Source organism: Macrotis lagotis, chromosome 4, assembly GCF_037893015.1.
Source record: "Macrotis lagotis isolate mMagLag1 chromosome 4, bilby.v1.9.chrom.fasta, whole genome shotgun sequence".
NCBI classification, from domain to species: domain Eukaryota; kingdom Metazoa; phylum Chordata; class Mammalia; order Peramelemorphia; family Peramelidae; genus Macrotis; species Macrotis lagotis.
In genome coordinates, this window is record NC_133661.1 from 251,666,493 (window position 1) to 251,690,420 (window position 23,928).

General features: G+C 38.1%; 1 protein-coding gene across 3 annotated transcripts in view; it reads right to left on the reverse strand.

The window, feature by feature from the left end:
- Nucleotides 1-21,820, reverse strand: part of DNAL1 (dynein axonemal light chain 1) — a 34,627-nt gene extending 12,807 nt beyond the window's left edge. Inside the window, exons 1-5 of one of the 3 annotated variants that reach the window (XM_074235761.1) lie at nt 21,685-21,820; nt 14,557-14,595; nt 8,722-8,831; nt 5,293-5,348; nt 2,545-2,600 (exon numbers count right to left, since the gene is read on the reverse strand). In XM_074235761.1, the coding sequence (XP_074091862.1) occupies nt 2,545-2,600; nt 5,293-5,348; nt 8,722-8,831; nt 14,557-14,595; nt 21,685-21,687 (264 nt within the window). In that variant the 5' untranslated portion in view covers nt 21,688-21,820. The other 2 variants (XM_074235760.1, XM_074235759.1) reach the window with 2 other exon arrangements.
- Nucleotides 21,821-23,928: the final 2,108 nt, after the last annotated feature.

Below are 23,928 nucleotides of genomic sequence, written 5' to 3' on the forward strand. Positions count from 1 at the left end.
TCAGCAGAAAAGTCAGTAATACTATGGAAAAATGTACCATGTTCTTGTTCTGACTCATGAAATGCTATTATAGCTAAGTATGTTTTCATCAGCTTAGCTCTTGAACCAATAGATGAGTAGACTGTCAAATTCAAGGTTGTAAATAAAAAATAGTAACAATGTACCCATGACAGCTAATAGGTATACCTATTTCCAGGTCTTCAGTAATAATAAAGAATCTGAATCAAGAAGCAACGAAAAAAAAGAAAATATAAATCAAAGTTTTCTTAGGCCTAACCTTGGGCTCTACTGACTTACTTTCTTAAAGCCCTACTATCTGTCTTTAGTGCTTCAAAATACGACCCTAGAGAATTTTTATTTTTCTTTGTAGAAAAGTGCTCAACAATGATTGTCAGTGGAATGTTAGCTGTTTTAGTGTAGGTACTATTTGAATTGTCTTTTTAATCCCTAGAGCACAATATGAGGACTTGTACATAATAGTGTTTAATAAATGCTTGGAAGATAGGATTTATGGATTACTCAATTTTATAAGGTTATTTCAGACTCCCAATAAATAAATTTTGTTTTCTAAGAGGGAACTATAACAGTCTTATCTTTTTTTCATTTGGAAGCAACGAATTTTGCTTTTTAAAGCATTCTTCTCCTCAATAACTTTTTGAACTGTTTTATCCATTTGACCTAAGCTGGTTTTTAAGCATGCTATTTTCTTCAGCATTTTTTTGGATGTCCTTGACTAAGCTGCTGACTTCATTTTCATGTTTTTCCTGCATCTCTCTCCTTTCTTTTCCCAGTTTTTCTTCCAACTCCCTCATTTGATTTTCAAAGTCTTTTTTGAGCTCTGTCATAGCCTGAGCCCAATTTCTGTTTTTCTTGGAGTCTTTAGATGCAGGAGCTTGTGCTTCCTCATCTTCAGACTGAGTATTTTGATCCTTCTTGGGCTCATTTGCAAAATATTTCTCAATGGTCTTCCTCTTGTTTCTTTGCTTGCCCATTTTCCCAGCCTCAGCCTGTTTTTTGGGGGGTGCTTCCTGAGCTTTTGGGACACTCCCACAAGGGTCTCAGTGTGTGAGGCTCTGTCCTCCCTCCTGGTCTGTGAATGACCATAAGCGCCCTCTGCCATGGGGCCGAGGTTGGGGGGGCCCCTGTTGTTCGGTGGGGGGGGGGGCCTAGACTGCGATCAGGATCTGAATGTGGTCAGAGCCCCAGAGTCCTGTTCCAGAGGCAGAGGACAGAGCTCTGCAGTCTCTGTCTCTTCACTCCTCTCCCTCAGCTCAATGGGCTCATGCCCTGGGGGCTCCTGCTTACTGGCTCTGCCTGCTTCTGTTTCTGGGTGTGGGCTGCCAAAAGACCAAGCTGTTTGCTGTGTGCCCTGAGGGCTGGGCTCCATGTGCTCGCTCTGGCAGAGGTCCCCCGCTGTTCCACCACTTTGTGCCTGGTGCTCCCTGGGGTGCAGCTCAGGAGACTTCCCAGCGCCCTGGAGCTGCCTCCGGGAGGCTGAAGTTCTTTCACTCTGGCGGGCCACCCCTCTAGCGGGCCGCCCCTTCGACCCCGGGGAGCAGAGCCTTTCTGCTCTTTTCCAGGTTACCTTGAGTAGAAGAACTGCCTCACTGGGTCCCTTTGTGGGTTCTGTCTCTTGAAAGTTTAGTTAGAGTCTTTAGTTTCAGGTTTTATCAGAGAGCCCCTAAGACTCCATCCCTTCATGTCACCATCTTGGCTCCGCCCTGCATTACTTTTCTAGGAGGAAAAAGGTTCTCTCTATTCAACTTTGTAATTCTATTTCAGCTGAAATAATTCTTCCAAATATTAGTTGTTCATCCATCACATTCATTTAATATCTAATTGCTAATGGTTTTTATTGTTATTTGAGGTAGTTAGAGTGCTAGCTCTGGAGTCAGGTAGACTTGAATTCAAATTTAATCTCAGTAATTACTAGTGATGGAACCCTGGGCAAATCACTTAACCTCTGTTTGTCTCAGTTTTCTTATCTGTGAAACAGGGATAATAACAGCACCTACTTCCCAGAGTTGTTATGAGGATCAAATGAGATCATATTTGTAAAATACGTGCTTAGCACTGTGGGCTGGCACTTCTGAGACACCGTATAAAGGTAAATTATAGAGAGATACAGCACCTGGTCTAGAGTCAAGGAAGACCTGAGTTCAACTCCAACCTCAGTCACTTTCTAACTGTGTGACCCTGCACATGTCACTTAACTCTCTTTGCCTCAGTTTCCTCATCTGTAAAAGAAGCTGCAGAAGGAAATGGCAGAACATTTCAGTATCTCTGCCAAGAAATCCTGAATGGGATCATAAAGAGTCTGAAATCACTGACACCTAAACAACACCAACATATATGAGTTGTTGTTGTTGTTGTTATTATTATTATTATGTTCCTAGGAGATGGATAGAAAAGTAGATTGTACTGCAAATGAATGCTCTCCAAGTTTCTTCTTTAAAGAGATGTAGAAAGGATTAAAAGTGGACCCCGCATAAAAGAAAGAAGCAGTCCTAAGTATCAAAAAGAGCATTATGAAAGGTAACCTACCAATCCATTTAAATTCTTTATGTTATTCCTTCCCAGTGACAAGATCCGCAAGTTTTCTATAATAGAGAGAAAATGGTTTTTTTATTCAATGCAAAAAACATTTATTAATTATATCCTTATAACATCTCTCACATGAAATACAAAGATGGAAAAAATGCTTTACCCTCTAATAATTAATCTTGATGGGATGGGAGAAGGGAGGAGATGAAGCATATATCTAGAAAGACATATGTCTAGGAGCATATGTCTAAATAAATGCACAATAACTTGAGAAGAGAGGAGCACTAACACTTGAGGGTAGAGATGCTGCACAGAAAAGCCTTGGGCAGGAAAGCTGTGGCCTTCCTGAGTTGAGCCTTGAAGGAAATTGGGAATCCCAAGAAGCTGAGATTACGAAAGAATGCATTCCATGTAGGTAAGACAGCTTGTGCAGGGGACTGTGAAGGTAGGAGAAATGCCCAATTCAGAGACAGCAAGTTTGGTTAAATGTATACTAAATAAGGGAAATAGAGCCAATTTATAATGGATCCTTCTAGTTATAATATACACTGTTGTAAAGGTGATATTAACTGAAATTTACAAAGCATAGAGTATTAACTGAAATTTACAAAGCATAGAGTTTGCAAAATTTATATAGCATTTTTAGATATAATCTCACATGATAGTACAATTATACTTAGCACATATATAATGTTCAAAAAGATTCTTAAATTATGAATAAAAGAATCAGTCTGAGTCCAGGCAATTATAGGGGAGAAAGACAAATTTCTCAGTCTGGACCTCTGTGACAAGCTTGGAAATAAGGGTCTATGGGGAAGAGAAGGGAGAGGGAATGCCAGAAGCATAGTTACCAAAAATAGGAATACTAAATGACAAATCAATAAAAGTATTATGGCTTCTTTGATAAAATACCAGCCAAATACATTGCACATAAAATAAATGTCAAAATTTAAAATTTTACACCATGATAGTATCTCATTAAAGCAATGATTATAAGTTTGACTGATTTTCAAGTGCTTACTGATAAAGATGTTAATTATTGGTTGTAGAAAGCAATCATGTAATAGTTGAATAAATGCTGAATCTAATAAGCTATATTTTAAGCCTTTCATAGTATGAAGATATACACAAAAAAATAAAATTTTATTTTGTTTTTAAAAAATCTATACTTTCAATCTTTTTAATGATGTTGAAAAAGGATTATAATCAAATTTCTGAACATCCTCTTTCCTCAGGAATAAGTATCATTACTTTAGATTAAAGTTTATACTATTTTCCATATTCTTATTATCACAATTTAGTTTAAATATGCTTGTTCCTTGGAACCTTATAATCAGTCCTCAATGCTTTTATACTCTCATTATAAGTATTAATGAATTATTCTCTGCAACAAGCTTTGACTTTTTAAGTCCCTACAAATAAATATATGATATAAAAATATAAATTAAATCACTATCATTTATAGGAATGACAGATTGAAGCTTCTCCATAGAGATATGCTATTTTTAAAAAATAAAATTCGAGTTTTAATTAATTTTGATATATAAGCTTATCAAGGAGAATGAAAGTTTTGATAAATTATATTTGAAAAAATATGAGAAAAGTGATGTCAGGTCAAAAATATCATTCAATATTTACTAGTAAGGAATAAAACATTTTATAGTTGTATTAACACCAAAAATTATTAAATGTTTTAATATAAGGCACTGCAAATTTTTCATTACTTTATGATGCCATGTAAAGTGGCTACTCCTAGGAACAATGAAATAATTTTTCACAGAAGCTCCCATTGAAACCAAAATATTGCATCTTTGAGTTCCACTATTTTGGTGAGGAAAAAACATAAGCTGTAGACAAGGATTATTCTTTAGAACTCAACACAACAAAGGATTTTTTGTTCAGATAATCCTGTGAATTCCCCTGGCTGAGAAAATAGTGTTAATGGGGCCAAGGATATAAACTAAATTCCCCTTGGGGCTTGTTGGGGATTATCACTCTGTTCCAATGATACCATAGTAAATAGATCCAACCCCAACATATTGCCTTGCAAATGTACAGGAAAAAGTATGTTTGCTCATTCATGCTGCAAAAAAATTAAAAACAAAAAAACTGTGCATTGACAGTACTAGACTGGATGATTTCAAAGATCACTTTCAGCTCTACATCCTATGATCTCAGGATAAAAAATATACTATCTTTTGTACTATATTTCAACAACTTTACAATTAATCATTATGTCCATTTTCGTAGGATTATAGACTTGGAAGTTAGAAGAGACCTCAGAACCATCTAGTCTAAATCATGACCTCATTTTTACAGGTGAGAAAAATGATGGTCAAAAGTTAAGTGTTTTTCTCAAGGAACAGAAATGAAATGTCTTAAATAATTCCCAAGTCTGCAAAAAACAAGAATAGATCTTTTCATTTCAATTGTATACTCTAATAATTCCTCCCTCAAAACTAAGTAAACATCAAATTATCTGAATTTCTCAGTTCTACCTATTTTCTAACACTTTCTAGTTCATCTGAATGTTGCACACATACAAAATCCTTGTATTGCTGATGTGTCAAATCTAAGATTGTTCAATACAGTTATGTCTGCAGTTGTCTTATGATATCAAGATCTCAGATATTTGGGCTTCTCTTTTATATGACAATTATTTTTATGTAACCATGATCAAACTGTCATCAAACTTTGGAAAGCTTATTTCAAGCAGCTAAAAACTCAAATAACTAATAGATTACTTACTTAAACCATTCAGATTGGCAATTTTTTCAATGCAGTTTGTAGACAGTGAAAGCTTCCTTAGAGAGAATAAAAACTTAAATTAATCAGAAAATCAACAATGTCATAGGAAAAATTCCTGAACACTAATTACAACAAGAATGCTATCATTGTTTATGTTCTTGCTTTATCTTAAAGTCTCATATCCAAATTCTTTAAAACCTTTTTAATGAGAATAATAATGATAATAGCTCATGTTTATATTGCAGTTGTTCAGTCATTTGGTCACGTCCAACTCTAAGTAACCCCATGGACAAAGTCTTTGGGGGTTTTCTTGGCAAAAATATTAGAGTTCTTTGCCATTTCCTTCTCCAGTGTATCCCCATTTTACAGATGAGGAACTGAAGCAAATAGGGTTAAGGACTTACCCAGGGTCACGCAGCTAATAAAAGTGTCTGAGATTAGTCTGAACTTAGATCTTTTTAACTTTAGGCCTGGTGCCCCATCCACTGAATCATCTAGCTACTCTCACATTTATATGGACTACTTTAAAGTTCAGAAAGAGTGAGCTTAAAAATAATTCTTGACTTCTTTTGTTATCTTAAAGTAATTTTAAAATGTTTTTAAATAAAAATTATTGGTAATTTCAAATGTTTTCTAGTTACCTAAAGAATTTTCAGTCAAACTGAGAAGTGGATAGCTCAGTGTACTATGAATATGGCTGATAACTAATTCTCTTAAGGTCTGGGAAGGGATAACCTACTCAAAGTACCAATCATTCATGAGTGAAACCCTATAGATAACTGACAATTCCTTTGTTTTTTTAGGTTTTTGCAAGGCAATGGGGTTAAGTGGCTTGCCCAAGGCCACACAGCTAAGCAATTATTAGGTGTCTTGAGGCCTGATTTGAACTCTGGGTTCGGTGCTCTATCCACTAAGCCACCTAGCCACCCTTGACAACGCCTTTCTAAGCTCATTTTCAGGGACTCTGATCCTGAGCTAAAAGGTCCTAAGGATTTTTATCTTGGAGATGGTTCCTCTGATGGGGTGTGTACCATTAAGGAAGAGAATGTGTGAATGCCATAATTAACACCACTGAAGAGGACTGCTTCACAGCAAAGTGTTCTCCAAATATATCATAACAGTAATTCACATACTACAGTTACCTCACTGTAGTAACCTCACTCTTTCCAAAGCTGTGAAGCAACTTTCTCCATCTATAAGCTGAAGGGTTCTATTAGATGATTTCTAGTTGAAAGGCAATAATATAGTGTAGTGGAAAAGGTCCTGAAATAGAAGTCAGGAGACCTGGATTCTACTCTAATAAGTGACTCCTTCACTTACTTCCCTAGCACTTGGGGCCATCTTACCCTCAAAAATTCCTCCAACCCTGCAGCCTTCTCACCCTAGACCATCCCTCTACCATGCCAATCCTCTTTACCCATAGGTGAGCTATTCCTAGGGGCCTTCATTTTAGAGTAGAGCCAGGTGCCTAACCTTTATTCCCCACCTGACTCTGTTTCTAACTTTCCCAACTTTGACACTATGCTTCCTCTGAAGGCACCTCCTCCTCCTCAATAGCCTTTTTTGTGTTATTTCCCCTGTTATAGTAATAAGCTCCCCAAGGGGAGCAAAGCTGCACCCATACCAAGTCCTTTCATGAATGCCAGCAGGCCACTGGCCTTACCAATGTGACCATCTTCAGGGCAATCTCTCTGCCAAGGATCCTCAAATGACAACCTTTGAACCACCTGCCTCACAGGGCTATGGTAAGGAAAACTGTAGTAAAACTCAAAGCCTCTAGAACTGTAACGCAGACCTCATGGATCTAAGGCCAACATTAATACTACAGCTGCCTTGACAAAGAATATTCATGTTTAATAGGAGCAGAGATCTGATACAGAAAGAATGACATATTATCAAGTCAAACCTCCACATTTTACAAATGAGGAAACTAAGGCCTGGCAATACTGAGTGGTTTGCTCTGGGTTACACAGCTACAAGCCTCTGAGGTGAAATTCAAACCCAAATCCTCTTGACTCTAAGTCTAGTATTAGATTGTGCTGCCTGTACCTTGTCATGTACTCGTCTCCGTTAACGAGGCTAGAGATGTCCCAAAAATTCCAGTGCAGTTTAAGATAGTAAAACCACTGCACTATGACTTTTGGAACATCCTGAATCTAGGCTGGCATAAATACAAAAATGAGTCCAAATGGGCCCTCATTTAAATGCCTTTAATCCCTCATAAATCAGTTCTTTCTCACTTCTTAAGATCTATTATTGAAACTTGCTATCCTTCCCAATGCAAAATCTAATTTAAAAAAAGACTCAAAAAATGCTTTAAAGAACTTACAGTAATTCCAATACAAGTCATTAGCCCCATTTCATAAATGAGTAATCTGAGCCCTATAAGTTGTCATTTGCCCAAATAGAGCCAGTACAGGAGTTAGAACTAGAACTCTTAAGTTCCATGATCCTCGGACTATACCATGCTAATGTACCTTTTCACAGTATCTAGGAAAGAGAACAGAATTTACAGTTTGATGGAACCTTAGAGCCAATACAATGACCTCATGTTACAGTTGAAAAAAGACTCGAAAATAATTATGTGGATCAGAATTGCTCAGGACAACATGGTATAATGCTTGGAGTCCAGGAGACACAGGTTCAAGTCCCTTTGACAAATACCTGTGTGTGTCCCACATAACTCTCTAAAGTTATAAATTTCAGAACAGTGACTGATCTGCATTGGTAGAGAGACTTACTTTAATGTACACTCCCTCTGTCAATGAAATCAGAGGTCCTCCCCCTCCACCAAACCTGGTCAGAAATGATTTTTAAAGCAATTCTCATTACACTGATCTTATCCAAATGCTATTGGTTTAATGTGACAGCATTACATAATAAGATACCATACAATGTTGATTTCCAGTCTCTATGTAAAAGTCATTGTAGGTTAAACTGCTAGGGTTTTTTTTTTATGTTGCACTTATAATACAAAGGGACCAAACTATAAAATTGGTACAGAGTATTCATTCTAACATATTCATGTGGTATCAAAGAATAACTATAAGATGGAACTTTCAGCAGGTTATTTTTAATATATATATTTTGACTCATAACTTTGTCTAGGAAAGAGGTAATGTACAGATTTCACATGTACAGGGAAGCAGTTCTTTGATTCCTCCATATTCTCCATGCTGATGATTTTCAGACACAATGAAGAAAGTGTACCTTTGGATAACACTCTATTAATGATCCTAGAAACTCCTAAATCAGTAGTAGTCTGTTTAAATGTTTGATCATCAGAGGATACGTTATAAGGGGGAAATGTATAAGGTGCAGAGAAAAACACATATCTTTCTTAAAGTATTATTTAAAAAGACAAAAAAGGAAATTGACAATTTTAGAATTGGTGAGACAGAATAATTGATTTGTCTTTTCATAACTTACTCGCAATTAGCAAGCATGGACAGTGATGCATCCATCTTCTCTACAGGGGGAATCTGGGCATAAAGTTTTACTTCTTTGGCTTCTGAAGGCTTCTGACCTGATTTTTCTTCCTGTGACAAAAAAAGTGGGAAGAAGAATATTGTTCCAATTGGAATGTTTAACTAAAACAGGGTAATAACTTCTAAGAATCCCTCCATTTTAACTCAAAAAAATTTTAAAGTTCACTATCAGTTATTAGTCTCTCCTAATGAATGTTTTCATTAAATAAATACTAATCTTATGTACCACAGTCACCTGAGTGTATCAAAAAATTCAATGGTACACCAATACCAAATGGAGAAGGAAGAATTAAAGAAGATATTTCATGTCTAGGATAGTCAAAGCTTTTAAGTTCCATTTATTTTTTTAATTTTTTTATTTCCATGCTATACATTGATCTAAGTTGAATGCGTTGAGAGAGAAATCATATCCTTAAGGGAAAAAAAACATAAAATATAAGATAGCAAAATTACATAATAAGATTTTTTTTTAAATTGAAGGTAATAGTCTTTGGTCTTTGTTCAAATTCCACAATTTTTCCTCTGAAAACAGATCATATTTGCCATCACAGATACTCCAAAATTATCCCTGATTGTTGCACTGATGGAATGAGCAAGTCCATTAAGATTGATCATCACCTCCATGTTGCTGTTAGGGTGTACAATGTTCTTCTGCTTCTGCTCATCTTCGCTCATCATCGGTTGATGCAAATCCTTCCAGGCTTCCCTGAATTCCTATCCCTCCTGGTTTCTAATAGAACAGTAGTGTTCCATAACGTACATATACCATAATTTGTTCAGTCATTCACCAATTGATGGACATTCACTCAATTTCTAATTCTTTGCCACCACTAACAGGGCTGCTATAAATATTTTTGTACAAGTGATGTTTTTATCCTTTTTAAGTTCCATTTAATTTTAAACACTTTCCTAGGAGGGTGTTCTAGTCCTCCAACAAGCTTCCCTTATATCCAGTATTCTAGACTTCTAATATCAGCTATTTTCTTTGTCATCTCTTCTTTATTCTAATTTCAATTCTTACTCTGAAGTAGAAATCAAAAAAATAAAAGTTGAAGAAGCCTCATTTCTACTACTGAGCTTGAAAAGCAATGTGGCACATTCTGGATTTGTAGTCAAAAGTTATACACTTAGTGCATGACTTGGGCAAGTCATTTAAACCTCTCTGGTGCTCACTTTACAGTAATAGGATTGAACTAGATGACCTCAAAGACCTCATGCTCTACATCTAGGATCCCATTTCCTTCTTATGAAGGACTACCCCAATTGAGTGCTTTATTTTTAATGTTTAATACATGTTTTGGGGGGTCTGTTTTTTTTTAACCCTCAACACCTCTGTGAATTTAATTTTGGGTTGAGTCTGAGAGAGATTTGTTCAGGTACTAGAACTGGGATTTAAACTTTTCTTCTTTCTCCTTAGCTTTCCTGACTAGTCCAAGGGCAAAATGTAGTCAGCCCTGCTTTGGGAGGGAAGAGCTTAGGGGTGAGTTCTTTTCACTAGGTTTCCCTAATAAACAAGTCCTACTCCCTGGAGCTTCTGTGTTGAACAAACCATCTCCCACTGTCAGGCTGATCAGGGCAGTTGAGGCCTGTGCCAATACAAATCGTTGACCTTGAATTTACTAATTTAATTTGCCTAACTTCAGAGGCAGACTTCACTTTTACTCTGCCTGGAATCATTCCCCAATGAATGACATTCTGCTTTCCACAGTCATGATACAGACCCCCCCCACCTTAGCAATTCATTCTCTCATCTCCATCTCTATTTCCATTCCCCTTAACTCTATGCAATATCCAATATCCAATCTACCAGTCCTTTCTGTTGTGTCCTTGGGTCTAACTGCTCTGTAATAGAACTATCAGGTTTTCATAAGTCTCCTTTCTTACTCCTTCCATCTTCTAGCATTCATTGAGATATGGTTCCCTCCTGATGACATTGCTCCTCTTGTCATCCTTTCCAATTCTAGATGTACTTTCACTTATATTCAACTCACTGATCATGGTAACAGAGCCAGCATATTTCCTCTGACTGCTTCTTCTAGACTCTTCCTTTATTACCATCACTCAGTAATTTCTTCCCCTTTGGGGTTCCATTTATTCCAACTTTATTACCCAATCTAGATTCTGGCAACTGTAATTTACAAATATCCCAAAACATAATATTTTCTTTCTCAATGAGTTCAGTGTCTAACTTAGTCTTTTTTTATCCAAAATGTAATTATAGGAGGTTTCAAAATACCTGCTGCTGTTTATTCAAACACTCTAACTTCCCAGTTCCCCAGTCTACTCAGTTTTCATAACTACCTCCTCAACTTTGCCCTGTCTCCATAGGGGACAATCATACCCTTGATCTTGCCATTGCCCACTAAAGTTCCATTCCCAGCTTGCAGACTAAACTTGTACAGTCTCCCTGGTGGAGATATTTTCACAGAGTACACAGGTTTCTGACTATCTTTTTGTAAAGTCTAATCAGAATGAGGGAGTTCAATGTTGTTTCTTTGAATGTCTCAACAAATACTAGATCTGGGGCCTTTTTAATATCTTTGCTGGAGTATACATGTAAGATTTGGGCTCCTCTACACTGTCATTTCAGCTAGAAGACTTCCTCTACCTTCTGAAAGATGAAATTATTATCAAAGCATGTCAAGAACTTATCTAGTTCTGTGTTATTAGTAGCAAGTGATCTCCAGCATAGTTGAAGGCTTCTATCACAAGTATATCTTGCCACTGTGCCAGTTTCTGTGAACTGTATCAAGAGAGTCAGCATAGTGTAATGAGGATAGCTGACCTGAGGCAGGAAAACCTGGTGGATCAAGTCTGTTCTCCAACACATGTGGACTACTGATCCTTTGAAAGTCACTTTTCTTAGTCAGCAGGCATCTCTCTAAGAGAGATGTAGCTTTTCTACTCTGCAAAGAGAGTTGTAGATTTGTTTCTGGTAGAATTTTCCTCTCCAAGAGTGAAATGAAAATTATTTAATTGAAAAAATAAAGAATTTATGATAGATCTAAAATTTACTTCCACAATGCTATCCTTTATATTCCTCTTATCCTCATTCAACTGTCCACTACCATTCTTTCCACTTCAAGTTCATGGACTTCCACAAAGTTCACAGGTCTATGTGACCCATGAATTTTTTTAAATTGGGATCAACAATTTTCTTGGCAGAGAAAGTTTTTAGTTGAAGAATCTTCTCTACAAATGCAGATTCTCTGCAAATTACAGTATTAGTTTCCTGTAGTCACAAAGACAGCATGTGTCAATTCTGAATTTTCTTTTAAATATCTTACTAGCTTCTTTTGTATTGTAACTGTTTTCTTTTGGAGGAAAAAAAAAAGAATATCTTTCCTGCATTGGAGTTTTTTCCTGTCATTTATTTACTTCTTTGTATTAAAAAACCAACTGCTTAAAATTCATTCTCTGCATTTTGAAGTTCATTTTGAAGTTCATAACTGAAGTTGTGAATGCACTCTATAAGTTTTATTTCAGTTATTGTTTTTTAAATTATTGAATGTACCTTTCATTGCTTTTTATGTCATACCGCAAAGGTAGCAGGTTTAAAGGCTATATCTAAGTACTTTTTGCTTTCTTTCTTTTATTTTCAGTTTAAAATTCTCCCATTTGGATAAATAAGTCTCCAGACAAATACATTCTTCCCAGTTTTTGTTAAACAGACCTTGTCTCTGGTCAAAATTCTATGTTCAAGAAGCTCCCAAGGGCTCTCTCCTCTCCCTTAACAGCTGCACACTTGATTATTCTTGTCTTATTAGGGATCTTTCTAGGAGAAATGTACATCAAGACAGGGAGGGCAGCAATGACAACCTGTACCACTATCCTGCCCTCAAAAATATATATAACACCAGGTTTCTTTTTGGTGCTGCTCTCACAGGCATTTCCCTGGTACTAGTCTATGAACAGGCAGCTGATTCTCTTGTACAACATCAGTTCACTCTGCAGTTACAAATCCTTGTATGTTATACAACAACCCAGAAAATCCAACTTCATCTTCTGACAGCATCTTCTTAGCTTCTTCTAATAATATCCTTTATTGATGTTGGGACTACTTGTGCCTCCCACAGCCTTCCATTTCATCTCTAGAACTGCATTATTTCTAGAGACTTTTTTTCCAGATTTCTTTTGGTGGTATTATTCATATGCACATGAATTTTTAGAAAGATTTAACTTTGGGCTTATATCCCAGCAGGTTATTAAGTAATACACTGTTATCAAATATCCCAGAAAGATAGCATACTTCTCAATTAGCCACAGAAATCAATCATATCCACTCTCCATATCTCTTGTCATAAAGGTGTAAATATCTTCTCTTTCTAGGAACCAGGAATAGGCTTCCTTAACTTTGTAACAGCTAAAGATTCTCCTTATTTCATGGGGCATGGAGTATAACTCCTCAGAGAAGATCCAGATCTAATCACTATGGGTTAGAACATTATAAGTGTCAAATAGCTCAGCTTCAATTGTTCTGAGTTACTTATAACTTATATTTTATTATTGTTTCAAAATTTTCTTCTAAACACAAAAAGACTATTTCTCTAAATAAAACGGAACACAGAGGACTGTAAATGAAGCCAAGAAACATACAAGTATATGCTGCTTGTCTGAAAAAGTTCCTTCTGAACTTTCTTCTGTTCTTGTCTGTGAATTTTTAAAACTGTCTCAATGGACTTTTTTTCCTTCTTTGTTTTTTCCTGGCATTATTATCACAACTTCTTCACCCCCATTAACTCTCCTCCCCATTAAAAATAGAGGAAAAACCCCTCCTAAGAAAAAAAAGCATAGCCAAGGAAAAATAAATCCAAATTATGAGAAAAATATATGTGTCTGTCTGTCTGTCTCTCTGTCTCTCTCTCTCTCTCTCTCTCCCTCCCTCCCTCCCCATCTTGAGTCCATCAGCTCTGTCAAAAAAGGGAAAATCTGTTTCATTGGTCCTCTGAAAATATGGATACACTCTACATTAGAGTTTTAAGTCTTTCAAAATTGTTTTTCTTTGTAATGTTGTGATTGTATCCAGTAAGAAACAACAACAAAGGATAATCATGCTGTGATACATCACAATTATTAAAATATAATTTGTTATTGTAAAGTGGTATTACTCTGAACTTCGACACTGAGCCATACTTCCAAATGACAGTGAAAATACATTGCATCATTTTGTCCCCCAAAAATTATATTTCAAAGCACTGTCTTACTGAAGTAGGACTGTTATTTACATTGCTGTTATTGGGAATGAAGAGAGGGTATTTATTTTTAAAAAGTGAATGAACATAATTTATATGCTTAAATCACTATTGTTAAAACACATATGCTATGTAATAAAATTTTAGACAAATTTTAATGTAGAGTTCAGGCTTTTATTTTTTTAGGTTTTTGCAAGGCAAACGGGATTAAGTGGCTTGCCCAAGGCCACACAGCTAGGTAATTACTAAGTGTCTGAGACTGGATTTGAACCCAGGTACTCCTGGCTCCAGGGCCAGTGCTTTATCCACTACGCCACCTAGACACCCCAAGAAGTTCGTTCTTACAATGAATTAGGTTGGGGTTTGGCTTGGATGTGAATGAGAGATGAAAAATAGAATTATAAATGTGTATAGATGGCTTTTTCAAAAAATTCATTTATTAGTGAATGGATATTGAATGAAGATTAACCAGATGATATTGGGGTATCCAAATAATTATATTCTTAAAAGTTATTTTATAGGATCCAAATTTCTAGTAGTCAAAAAGTATATTTTATAATTTTTAAAAGAACTCATATACTTACCCATCTGGCTAGGGCTTCTTTAATTGTTGTTGCTTTTGCCTAAAAAAAAAAATTAAAAAAAAATAAGGTACCTTTGTTGATATGCTATTTTATCCTAATTTGTTTTGATAGGGTATTTACATTTTTCTGAATAGAAATCAGAGTGCTTAATTTAAGGACACTGCAAAAAAAAAATAATAATGTTCATGATGTTAGGGTCATTATCACACACATAAATTCTACTCTCATCTAGTTTTTTTTAAGATTTTTTTTAAAGTTTTTATTTATTTAAGGCAATGGGGTAAAGTGACTAGTCCAAGGTCACACAACTAGGCAATTATTAAATGTCTGAGGCTGGATTTGAACTCAAATCCTCCTGACACCAGGGCTGATGTTCTACCCACTGCACCACCTAGCTCCCATCTAGTTTCCAAAGAAAAATAAGCTGTTGAACACCATATATTTAAGAAGTATATCTGATGTATGACAGGGCAGATATAGATTTACACTAGACTGATCTTTATTGAAATGTATTTTAAGAACCCCAGAATTAAAGCTATTTAGGGTCTTAATCTTTTTTTAATTAATTTTTTTGTTGGATTTTTTTATTTATTTAAGGTCATGGAGTTCAGTGACTTGCCCAAAGTCACACAGTGAGGCAATTATTAAGTGTCTAAGGTCACATTTGAACTCGGGTCCTCCTGACTCCAGGGTTGATGCTCTATCCACTGCACCACCTAGCTTTCCCTTAATCTTTTTTTTTAAAAAAGGTAGACATCTACTGATTTTAAAAAATTAAATGTTTTAATGGTTGTTCAGCTGTTTTAATCACAAATGATTTTTTTTGTGACCTTATCTGAAGCTTTTTCTTTGTCCAGCTCATTTTTACAAATGAATTGATTCAGGTAAACAGGGTTAAGTGACTTGCCCAGGGTCACACAACTAATAAGGATCTGAAACTAGATTTGAACTCAGAAAGATGAGACTTCCTGACTTCAGGCCCTGATCCTATCTACTGTACCATCTAGCTGTTCCAGTTTTTAAACAGAGTAGCTTCAAATTTTATACTCCCTCTATTTTCTGTTTTCTGAGAAAAATGAACAAAAGACAAAAGATAAAAATTTTAAACATTTTCCTATGCTACATAATATGGGTGCTTAATAAATGTTTTTATCTGAATAAATGTTTTGAATCATTATTTGAATGTTTAAGTGAACTATTTTTCCTGTGTAGCACCATATAATCTTCCATGATTGAGTCATATTTAAAATCATTCTTTTCAATTTATTTATTTATCTATCTGTTTATTTATTCATTTATCTATTTATCTGTTTGTTATTTATTTATTTTAGGTTTTTGCAAGGCAAATGGGGTTAAGTGGTTTGCCCAAGGCCACACAGCTAAGTAATTATTAAGTGACTGGGGCTGGATTTGAATTCAGGCACTCCTGATTCCAGGGCCGGTGCTCTATCCACTGCGCCACCTAGTCGCCCCATCATTCTTTTCAATTTACAGAATATATTATATATGAACTGGATTTTCCCAAAGTCAACAGGAGACAATTTTCAATTTACATTATTCCAAAGGATCCTAAATCAGTACTAGCTTAGAACTTAATCATAATTATCAGTTAATCATATGCAAGTAGCACATACTTGAGTCTATTACAGGAGCTAATTTTATATAGCATCATTAGAACCTAGAATCTGAGAAGGGCAGAGAAGTCATCTAATTTCAAAACATATCTGAACAGAAATTCCCCTACACCTGAAGACCTCCAACCTACTTTTAGATAACTCTTAATTGTTAAAAAAAAAAAACATTTTGTTTACCACTGGTTGAAATCTATCTCTCTAAAACTTTTACTCATTGTTTCCAGTACAGCTCCCTTGGGTCAAGAAGAATAAATCTAATCCACCTTCTATATATCAGACCATAAAATATTTGAGGGCAGTTATCACATCCTTCCTAAGGTTTCCTTTTCACCCCACTGGCTAAAAATCTCCCAGTACCTTAGCACCCTGGTGAACTCTTCAGGATAATAGCTTATCAAATGTCCTTCCTAAAATGTGGTACCCAGAACTAAAAACAATACTCCAGTTGTTGTTAGGCCAGGGCAAAGTATAATGGGACTATCGGCTTCCTTGGTCCAAATAAGAGAGGAACAGTGATTCCTCTATTAAAGCAGTAAACTAGTTTTCACATTGTTGACTAATACTAAATGTGTGGTACACTTAAGATTTTCAGACTTTTTTCACACAAATGTTGCTACACATACCTCCCATATCCTCTATTTCTAAGGTTCATTTCTGAACCCAAGTATAGGACTTTATACTTATCTCCATGATGTTATTAGATTCAACCTAGTATTCTAGTCTACCAATATCTTATTGTTCTTTTCTCCTTTCCCTTGTTAGCTAATACTTAGTGTTGTATTATATGCACAAATGTCAAGTAAGCCATCTATACATTGATCCAAGCCACTGATAAAAATGTTAAATACCAAAGAAGGATGTTAGTTGAAAACTTCTGTCCAAGTGCTAAGCTTTATGCATTACAGTACTTAATGTCTATTGAATTGAATTTAGCCATACTTTAGGGACTCAATTTTTTTCTGTTATTTCATTGGTGTTGTAAATGTCTCTACTGCAGATCAACAACTCATTCATGCCTTACTATCTTAGAGAATTTCCTTGGTCATCATAAGGAGAAGTGATTTGCCTGTGGTCACACAGCTAGGATGCAAAAGTCATACAGCTAGGATGAACCCAACTCTCCAATCAAAATCCTACATCCTGACTCTTGATATTTATATTATCAAAGCACTTTTTCTAGTACCTCACTTGGATATCACAATAACCCTGTGAGGGAGACTACACAGGTGTTATTCTTATTTTATAGATGAGTATATTGAGGCTAAGGCTCAGAGAGATGAAATGACTTGTCCATGGTTGTACAATAAATGGGTCAGAAGCAAGATTTCCTAAATCCAGGTCTAGCATGCTCATGACCACATCCTGTTCCATTTCACATTAGTAATCACAATGACCATTCTTTGTTCTGGGCAACCACTTCTGAATTTCCTCAGGGCACTTCAGGTCAGATGGCTTTCTCTCTGTGGCATTCATTCAGTTAGACTTGTGTAAAGTCTACTTTGACATATATTGGTTGTCATCACAATGTCTTCAGCTCCTAAGAGTTCACCATAGAATTACCCCCAAAGTAACCTAAATAAAACTAAATTATCTATCTCAGAAGAATGACGAAAACTCCTCCTTGAGCTGATTTTAACTCAATATTTATGAAATGCCTACTTTGATTTCATTTGAGCTTATGGTTTGGTAGGGAAATAGGACATATAGCTAAAAAAAGCATAACCATCATGAGTTCATCAAAAGGGGACAAAACAAGATGCGATTTACCTTGTACTTATTCTGTCTAACCCAATAGAATGTAAGCTGCTTGAGGACGGGACTGTTTCTTTTCTTTGTCTTTGTAGCCCAAAAGTCTAAGCATAGTATCTGAAGTCAACTATAAAATGAGCAAGAGTGGTATATATGGTTCTTTTCGATACGAAAATCATATAACTAGAGAGATGGAGGTGGAGGAGGAAGCTGGGAGAAGGGAATCTGAAATTAACCTAAAGCACTCTGATTGGTTCAAATTTGATGATTCCCATTAGTCTATTATTAAGATGTTTAATTCAATCAACATTATATACAAATCAGCAGTGGGATTCAGCCAGTTGGCACCAGTTTCAGCAGAAACTATATTTGATTTTACCTTGAGTTCCTCAAACTGGTTGCTAAAATGGCACTTGTAATCAGGGTTCTCAGGCCTAAGATAGGTAGCTGCCCAATGTGGAAATCACAAATTTACATTCCTTACTTTTTTCCTCTATAGAAATAACAATATTGCAAACTACATGTATTTTAGTGCTTCCAAGTTGTTTTTTTGTTTTGTTTTGTTTTTAGGTTTTTGCAAGGCAATGGTGTTAAGTGGCTTGCCCAAGGCCACACAGCTAGGTAATTATTAAGTGTTTGAGGCCAGATTTGAACTCAGGTACTCCTGACTCCAGGGCCGGTGCTCTATCCACTGTACCACCTAGCTGCCCCTATTCCTTACTTTTTTAATGTTTATCTGTGCAACAGTGTTTTCTTAGCCCCTGCAGTAATGTTCATTCCATCCATAGGTGAAAAAAAATTGATGGAACTATGCTTGTAATATTTATTTATTCAACTCTTAAAACTCATCATATCTTTGATGAAATACATTTTAATTCCCTTGTTTTTTGTGCTTCCGTAAACAAACATATAAAGAGAAAAAGTGCCAAACAACCAGGGGGTGACAAGCTATCATTTGTTTCTACTTTGTGTTATACCCAAAACTCCACCCCCCCAATATTATGAGTGTGCTGGTATTCCCTGAACGGTGAAACCAATGGGAAACTGGGACACAATGAACCAATAGAAATATAGATTTTTGTTTGTTTATTTTTGCAAGGCAATGGGGTTAAATGACTTGTCCAAGGTCACTCAGCTAAGTATTAAGTGTCTGAGGCCAGATTTGAATATAGGTCCTCCTGACTCCAGGGATGGTGCTCTATCCACTCTGCCACCTAGCTGCCCCAGAAATATAGACTTCAAGGGTTACTTCATCATCCATTTCAGAAGCCATGGAAATAGAAGAAAAAAGAGTTAAAATAGGTGGAATGGGTTTTGGTTCTCCATATGTTCCAACATTGGCTGCTATGGTTATGTGACTACTTTCATTCCATAAGGATATATCTGTTTACAGTAACATATTCTAGTTTTGTGTATCTCTTTTATTGATCCTATTTGAGTATTAAATGCAGGAAATATTGAAATATCATTCAGTATATCTTCTTGTATACTTAAAATGGTTATTAGGGCAGAGTACCAGTTGTTAATTTATTTGAATCCCACCAACGGACAAATGTTAAGCAACTTTCATGTATTTATTTACATACATGCAAGTTTTTTCTTCAATGCATCCTCAATGCATACAGCCCCCATGTGCTGTCCTAGGTGGCTCCTTTACACAAAAGTTGTGCAATCAACATTTGTGGAATGAATTTTTTTAAATCAAAATATGTATCATTCTATGAATGAAATTAGCACAGAATTACCAGCTTGAAAAAGATAGGAAAGAGTTTTAATTATTTTTATAACATATCACTGTCTCCCCCTCCAAAAAAAATGGACCAGAGTAATGTCTACCAAATAAAAGGCTGAGAAAATCTCTCAACTTCTGTGAATAAAGTTCCACCTATACCTTAAGGAGAAAAACTTACAAAGAATGGTGACAAACAACAACAAAAAGCTGTAGACTTTCCCCACAAACCCATAATCTATCTATTTTAATCACCTCCCATCAGGGAGTTGCATGGATGAAATGGGATTGGACTTGGAATTCCATTAGTATAGGGTACCGAGTGTGGTAGTGGCTTTTTTAGTCATGTTCCACTCTTTGTGAATTTTGCCACTTGCCAGCTAATTTCATACATGTAGAAATTGAGACAAACAAGATTAGGTGATTTGCCAAGGGTTACATAACTAGAAAGTCAAATTTGAACTCAGGATTTTCAGACTCCCGGGGACTCTATCCACTGGGCCACCACCTAGCTGGTTGGGTGTGTGGAAGTCAGCTCCAACTTGTTAGTAAGAGTCAAATGTTAAATTTACAGTGGCAGGGGTATGTTAAGAGTCAGATTCAATTGCTCTCAGAGAAGATTGTTAAAATTTTTATTGAGTATACTTTGGAAATCAGCAGATGACAAATTTAGACTGAATAAAGTAATAGGGGCAGCTAGGTGGCACAATGGATTGAGCACCAGCCCTGGAGTCAGGAGTACCTGGGTTCAAATCCGACCTCGGACGGTTGATAATTATCTAGCTGTGTGGCCTTGGGGAAGCCACTTAACCCCATTTGCCTTGCAAAAAAAACTAAAGTAATGGAGAAAAGGTATGTTTTTAAGGAGAGAAGATGCTGGTTGTTAAATATTTACCAGCCCACCAGAAACTCCCTCTAATAATGCAGGTAAACATTTAGTTTGTCTGCAACTTAAAGCCTTATAGAGTTGTCTGGAGGTAAGAAGGAGAGTTAAAATGATTTGCAGCCAGGTCACGAGGCACTTGAATCCAGGACCTGGAGACCCTGCCAGTCCTCCGTCCACAATGCCAAGGTGCTTCTCAGCTATTCATTTTCTGGTTTTACTGGTTGTAAAACCAGTCGCCAGTTTGTTCTTCAGTTCTGCTTTCTGGACACAGGCCTTGCACCTCCTGGGTTTCAGACTACCTAAAACCTTACTGGATCCTCTGTTCAGTCCAGAGACTAGTCCGACGCACCGATTCCCTGACCCTGGCTCTGCCTACTAGTACAAAAGGCAAACTTGAACCTGGTAATTAACTTTCATGACTCACACCAGAAGAGCTATTTAAGGCCGGATTTTTTTCCTGCTATTATTTAGAACGAACCATTTTAGTCCTTAGCTGTGACCACAAGAATGCAAGATAAAGAGGAAGGCTCATTTTCGGAGAGAAGCGCGGCAAGGCCCTTCCCGCCGCTCCCTTTACGGCTCGTGACTCAACTGCCCCCATCCCAGCAGGGAAATTTCAACAAGAAACCCACCGGCCATCTGTGCTCCTCGCCCACGACGCTCCCGGAGGCCCCCACGTGCTGTCCTAGGTGGCTCCCGGGCGCAGGGCCGCTGGGGGCGCGGCTCCCAGAACTCCTTGCGCGTGCGGGGCGGCATGCCAATGCGCGGGCGGAGGCGGCGCTCACCTGGCCGGGCCCCGGGCAGGTCGGGGCCTCGCCCGACGGCTGGGAGAGGCGGCCAGGCTCCCGCCCCTGGGCAGCCTCCCCGGGGCCTGGAGCGGGCACGCGTGCCTTCGGCGTGGCGGCCATCACGGCGGGCAGCCCCCGAGGCTCCCGCCCCGGCTCCTCTCACTCCACTTCTCCTCCAGCCCAAGCCGCGGCCATCGGCCCGAGGCCCTTCCCCCCGCCGCAGACCCTCCTCCTGCTTCCTTCCCTTCGGCCTGGGAGTGCCCCTCCGCGCTCCTCGCCACCGCCACCGCTCCTCGGCCCCCGGCCCAAGCTTGGCCTCCCCAGACCCTGGAGGTTACTCACCATTCTGTTCCGTTGCTACTGTCACTGCGGCGGTTGCTAGGGCCCAGCTCGGGCCTGGGCGCATGCGTACTGCCGGGAGGGACGCACGGGCGCGCGCCGGCGGCAGCACCACCTCCTCTCTCGGGCGCGCGCCGGCGGCGAGAGGCATTGTGGGATGACTAAAGGGGTCGACAGACTGCTTCCGCTCCAGCTAGCGGGGAGCGGGGGGGAGGGGCGGGGCCGGAAGGCGTCCTGGGCCGGGCCAGGCAGAACTCAGCTTCCGTGGTGCCTCCGCCGAGGGCCTGCGGGGAATGGAGGCAGACGCTCCCTGCCGATGCATTCCTCAGGAGCCACTGAAAAATTCATTTAACCCAAATTCATCCAAAAGAATCCCTCTCCCCCCCAAAAAAAGTTTTTGGCAAGAAATATAAAAATTGGGGCGGCTAGGTGGGGCAGTGGATAAAGCACCCGTCCTGGAGTCAGGAGTACCTGGGTTCAAATCCGGTCTCAGACAATGAATAATTACCTAGCTGTGTGGCCTCGGGCAAGCCACTTAACTCCATTTGCCTTGCAAAACAAAACAAAACAAAACAAAAAAAAGATAAAAATTTTAAAACTCAAAATCTTTTAAGTACAAAAAAAAAGATAAAAATAATAGCAGTCTCAAAAGGGAAGGGGAGGTTGCCAATATATACTCAATAAATATTTCCAAAGTATACGTTATGCATCAGGCACTTTGTCCAGTTTCTGCTCCGGGGCCTCGGGTTCTTAATGCTAACAGAATGAATATGGAAGCATCCTACCTCCTAGGGAGCTGAGGGCCCAGAGATAAATTATCCGGCAACTTTAGGGGAAGGATTCCAGACTGATTTCATGGAGTCCACAAACTTGATAAAGTTGTGAAGGGCATCCTTATGTACACTAAACTTTGGTTTCTATGTGTTTTATGCAGTTACAAACATCATTCCTGTGTGGGATAAAAATCCACTCCTCTGAGCAAAAGAAAATTTATTTTGACTTCTCTCAAAAAAAGTGACACACTCCAAGTCTCAGAAAGGTGGTGAAGATCAAGGAGTTGCCCCAGGTGACAGTCAAGCAAGATTATATGGCCTAGTGCCATCCCCCCTCCCTAGCCCCCTCTCTTCCAACCTGATTGCTTAAGGTTTTCAGAGTTACAATCTTTACTCGAAAAACATACCCTGAAACAAAGAGAAGAATGAAAGGTTTTCTTAAAATATTACCTCACAGGGGCAGTTAGGTGGCACAGTGGATAAAGCACCGGCCCTGCAGTCAGGAGTACCTGGGTTCAAATCCATCTCAGACACTTAATAATTACCTAGCTATGTGGCCTTGGGCAAGCCACTTAACCCCTTTGCCTTGCAAAAAAACCTAAAAAAAATATATTACCTCACCATCCAGATCATGAGGGTATCAGAAGATTTCTAACGACCTTCTGTTAAATGAAGTAATGTCTGAGTATGCAAGGTCTTCTAAGGGACTTTACTAGCACTAATCAAATAAGAAAAAACAGGCAACTATTCTCACAGTCCATTATCAAACAGGTGGCTAAGTAAGACTGCAGGGTCTCTTCTCTGGAAGTATCCCACTATGTTTCTCCCAAGCAGAATCAGTGCAAGGTCTTTCTGGAGATAGTCCACTGCTGGGGAGGTTAGGTGGCACAATGGATAGAGCACCAGGGCCCTGGAGTCAGGAGGACCTGAGTTCAAATTCAGCCTCAGACACTTAATAATTACCTAGCTGTGTGGCCTTCGGCAAGTCACTTAAACCCAGTGCCCTGCAAAACCTAACAACCAAAAAAAACTAACTTGAAATAGTCTATTGTTTCACTCCCTAGCAGAATCCGGAGGGTGTCTGACTGGGAACACAAGGCCTCTCTCCCTCTTCTAAGAATAGTCTAAAAGTAATAGTCTGTCTTTGTTTGAATGATTTTTAACCCTGAGAGGACTTCACTAAGAATATTAACTCTTAAGAGGGAATATTCCACTCATTTTGAAAAGGGGTCTACAGGCAAGGCCAGAGGTCAAAATGGCCTGGGACACAAGGGTTAGAAGAAGGCCTGAACTAGAGACTGGATGTTTTAAGAGGTAGAGGTGAGGAGGGCACCATGGGGCAAATTAGGCAAAGGAAGAGTGGCTGGAGATGGAACAGCAGTAGATTGCTTTGTCTGGAATGAAAAGAGGCAGTCACTAAAATTTCTTGGGCAAAAGAGTGAGGCTGTGTGGAGAATAGATTGGAAAAAACTAC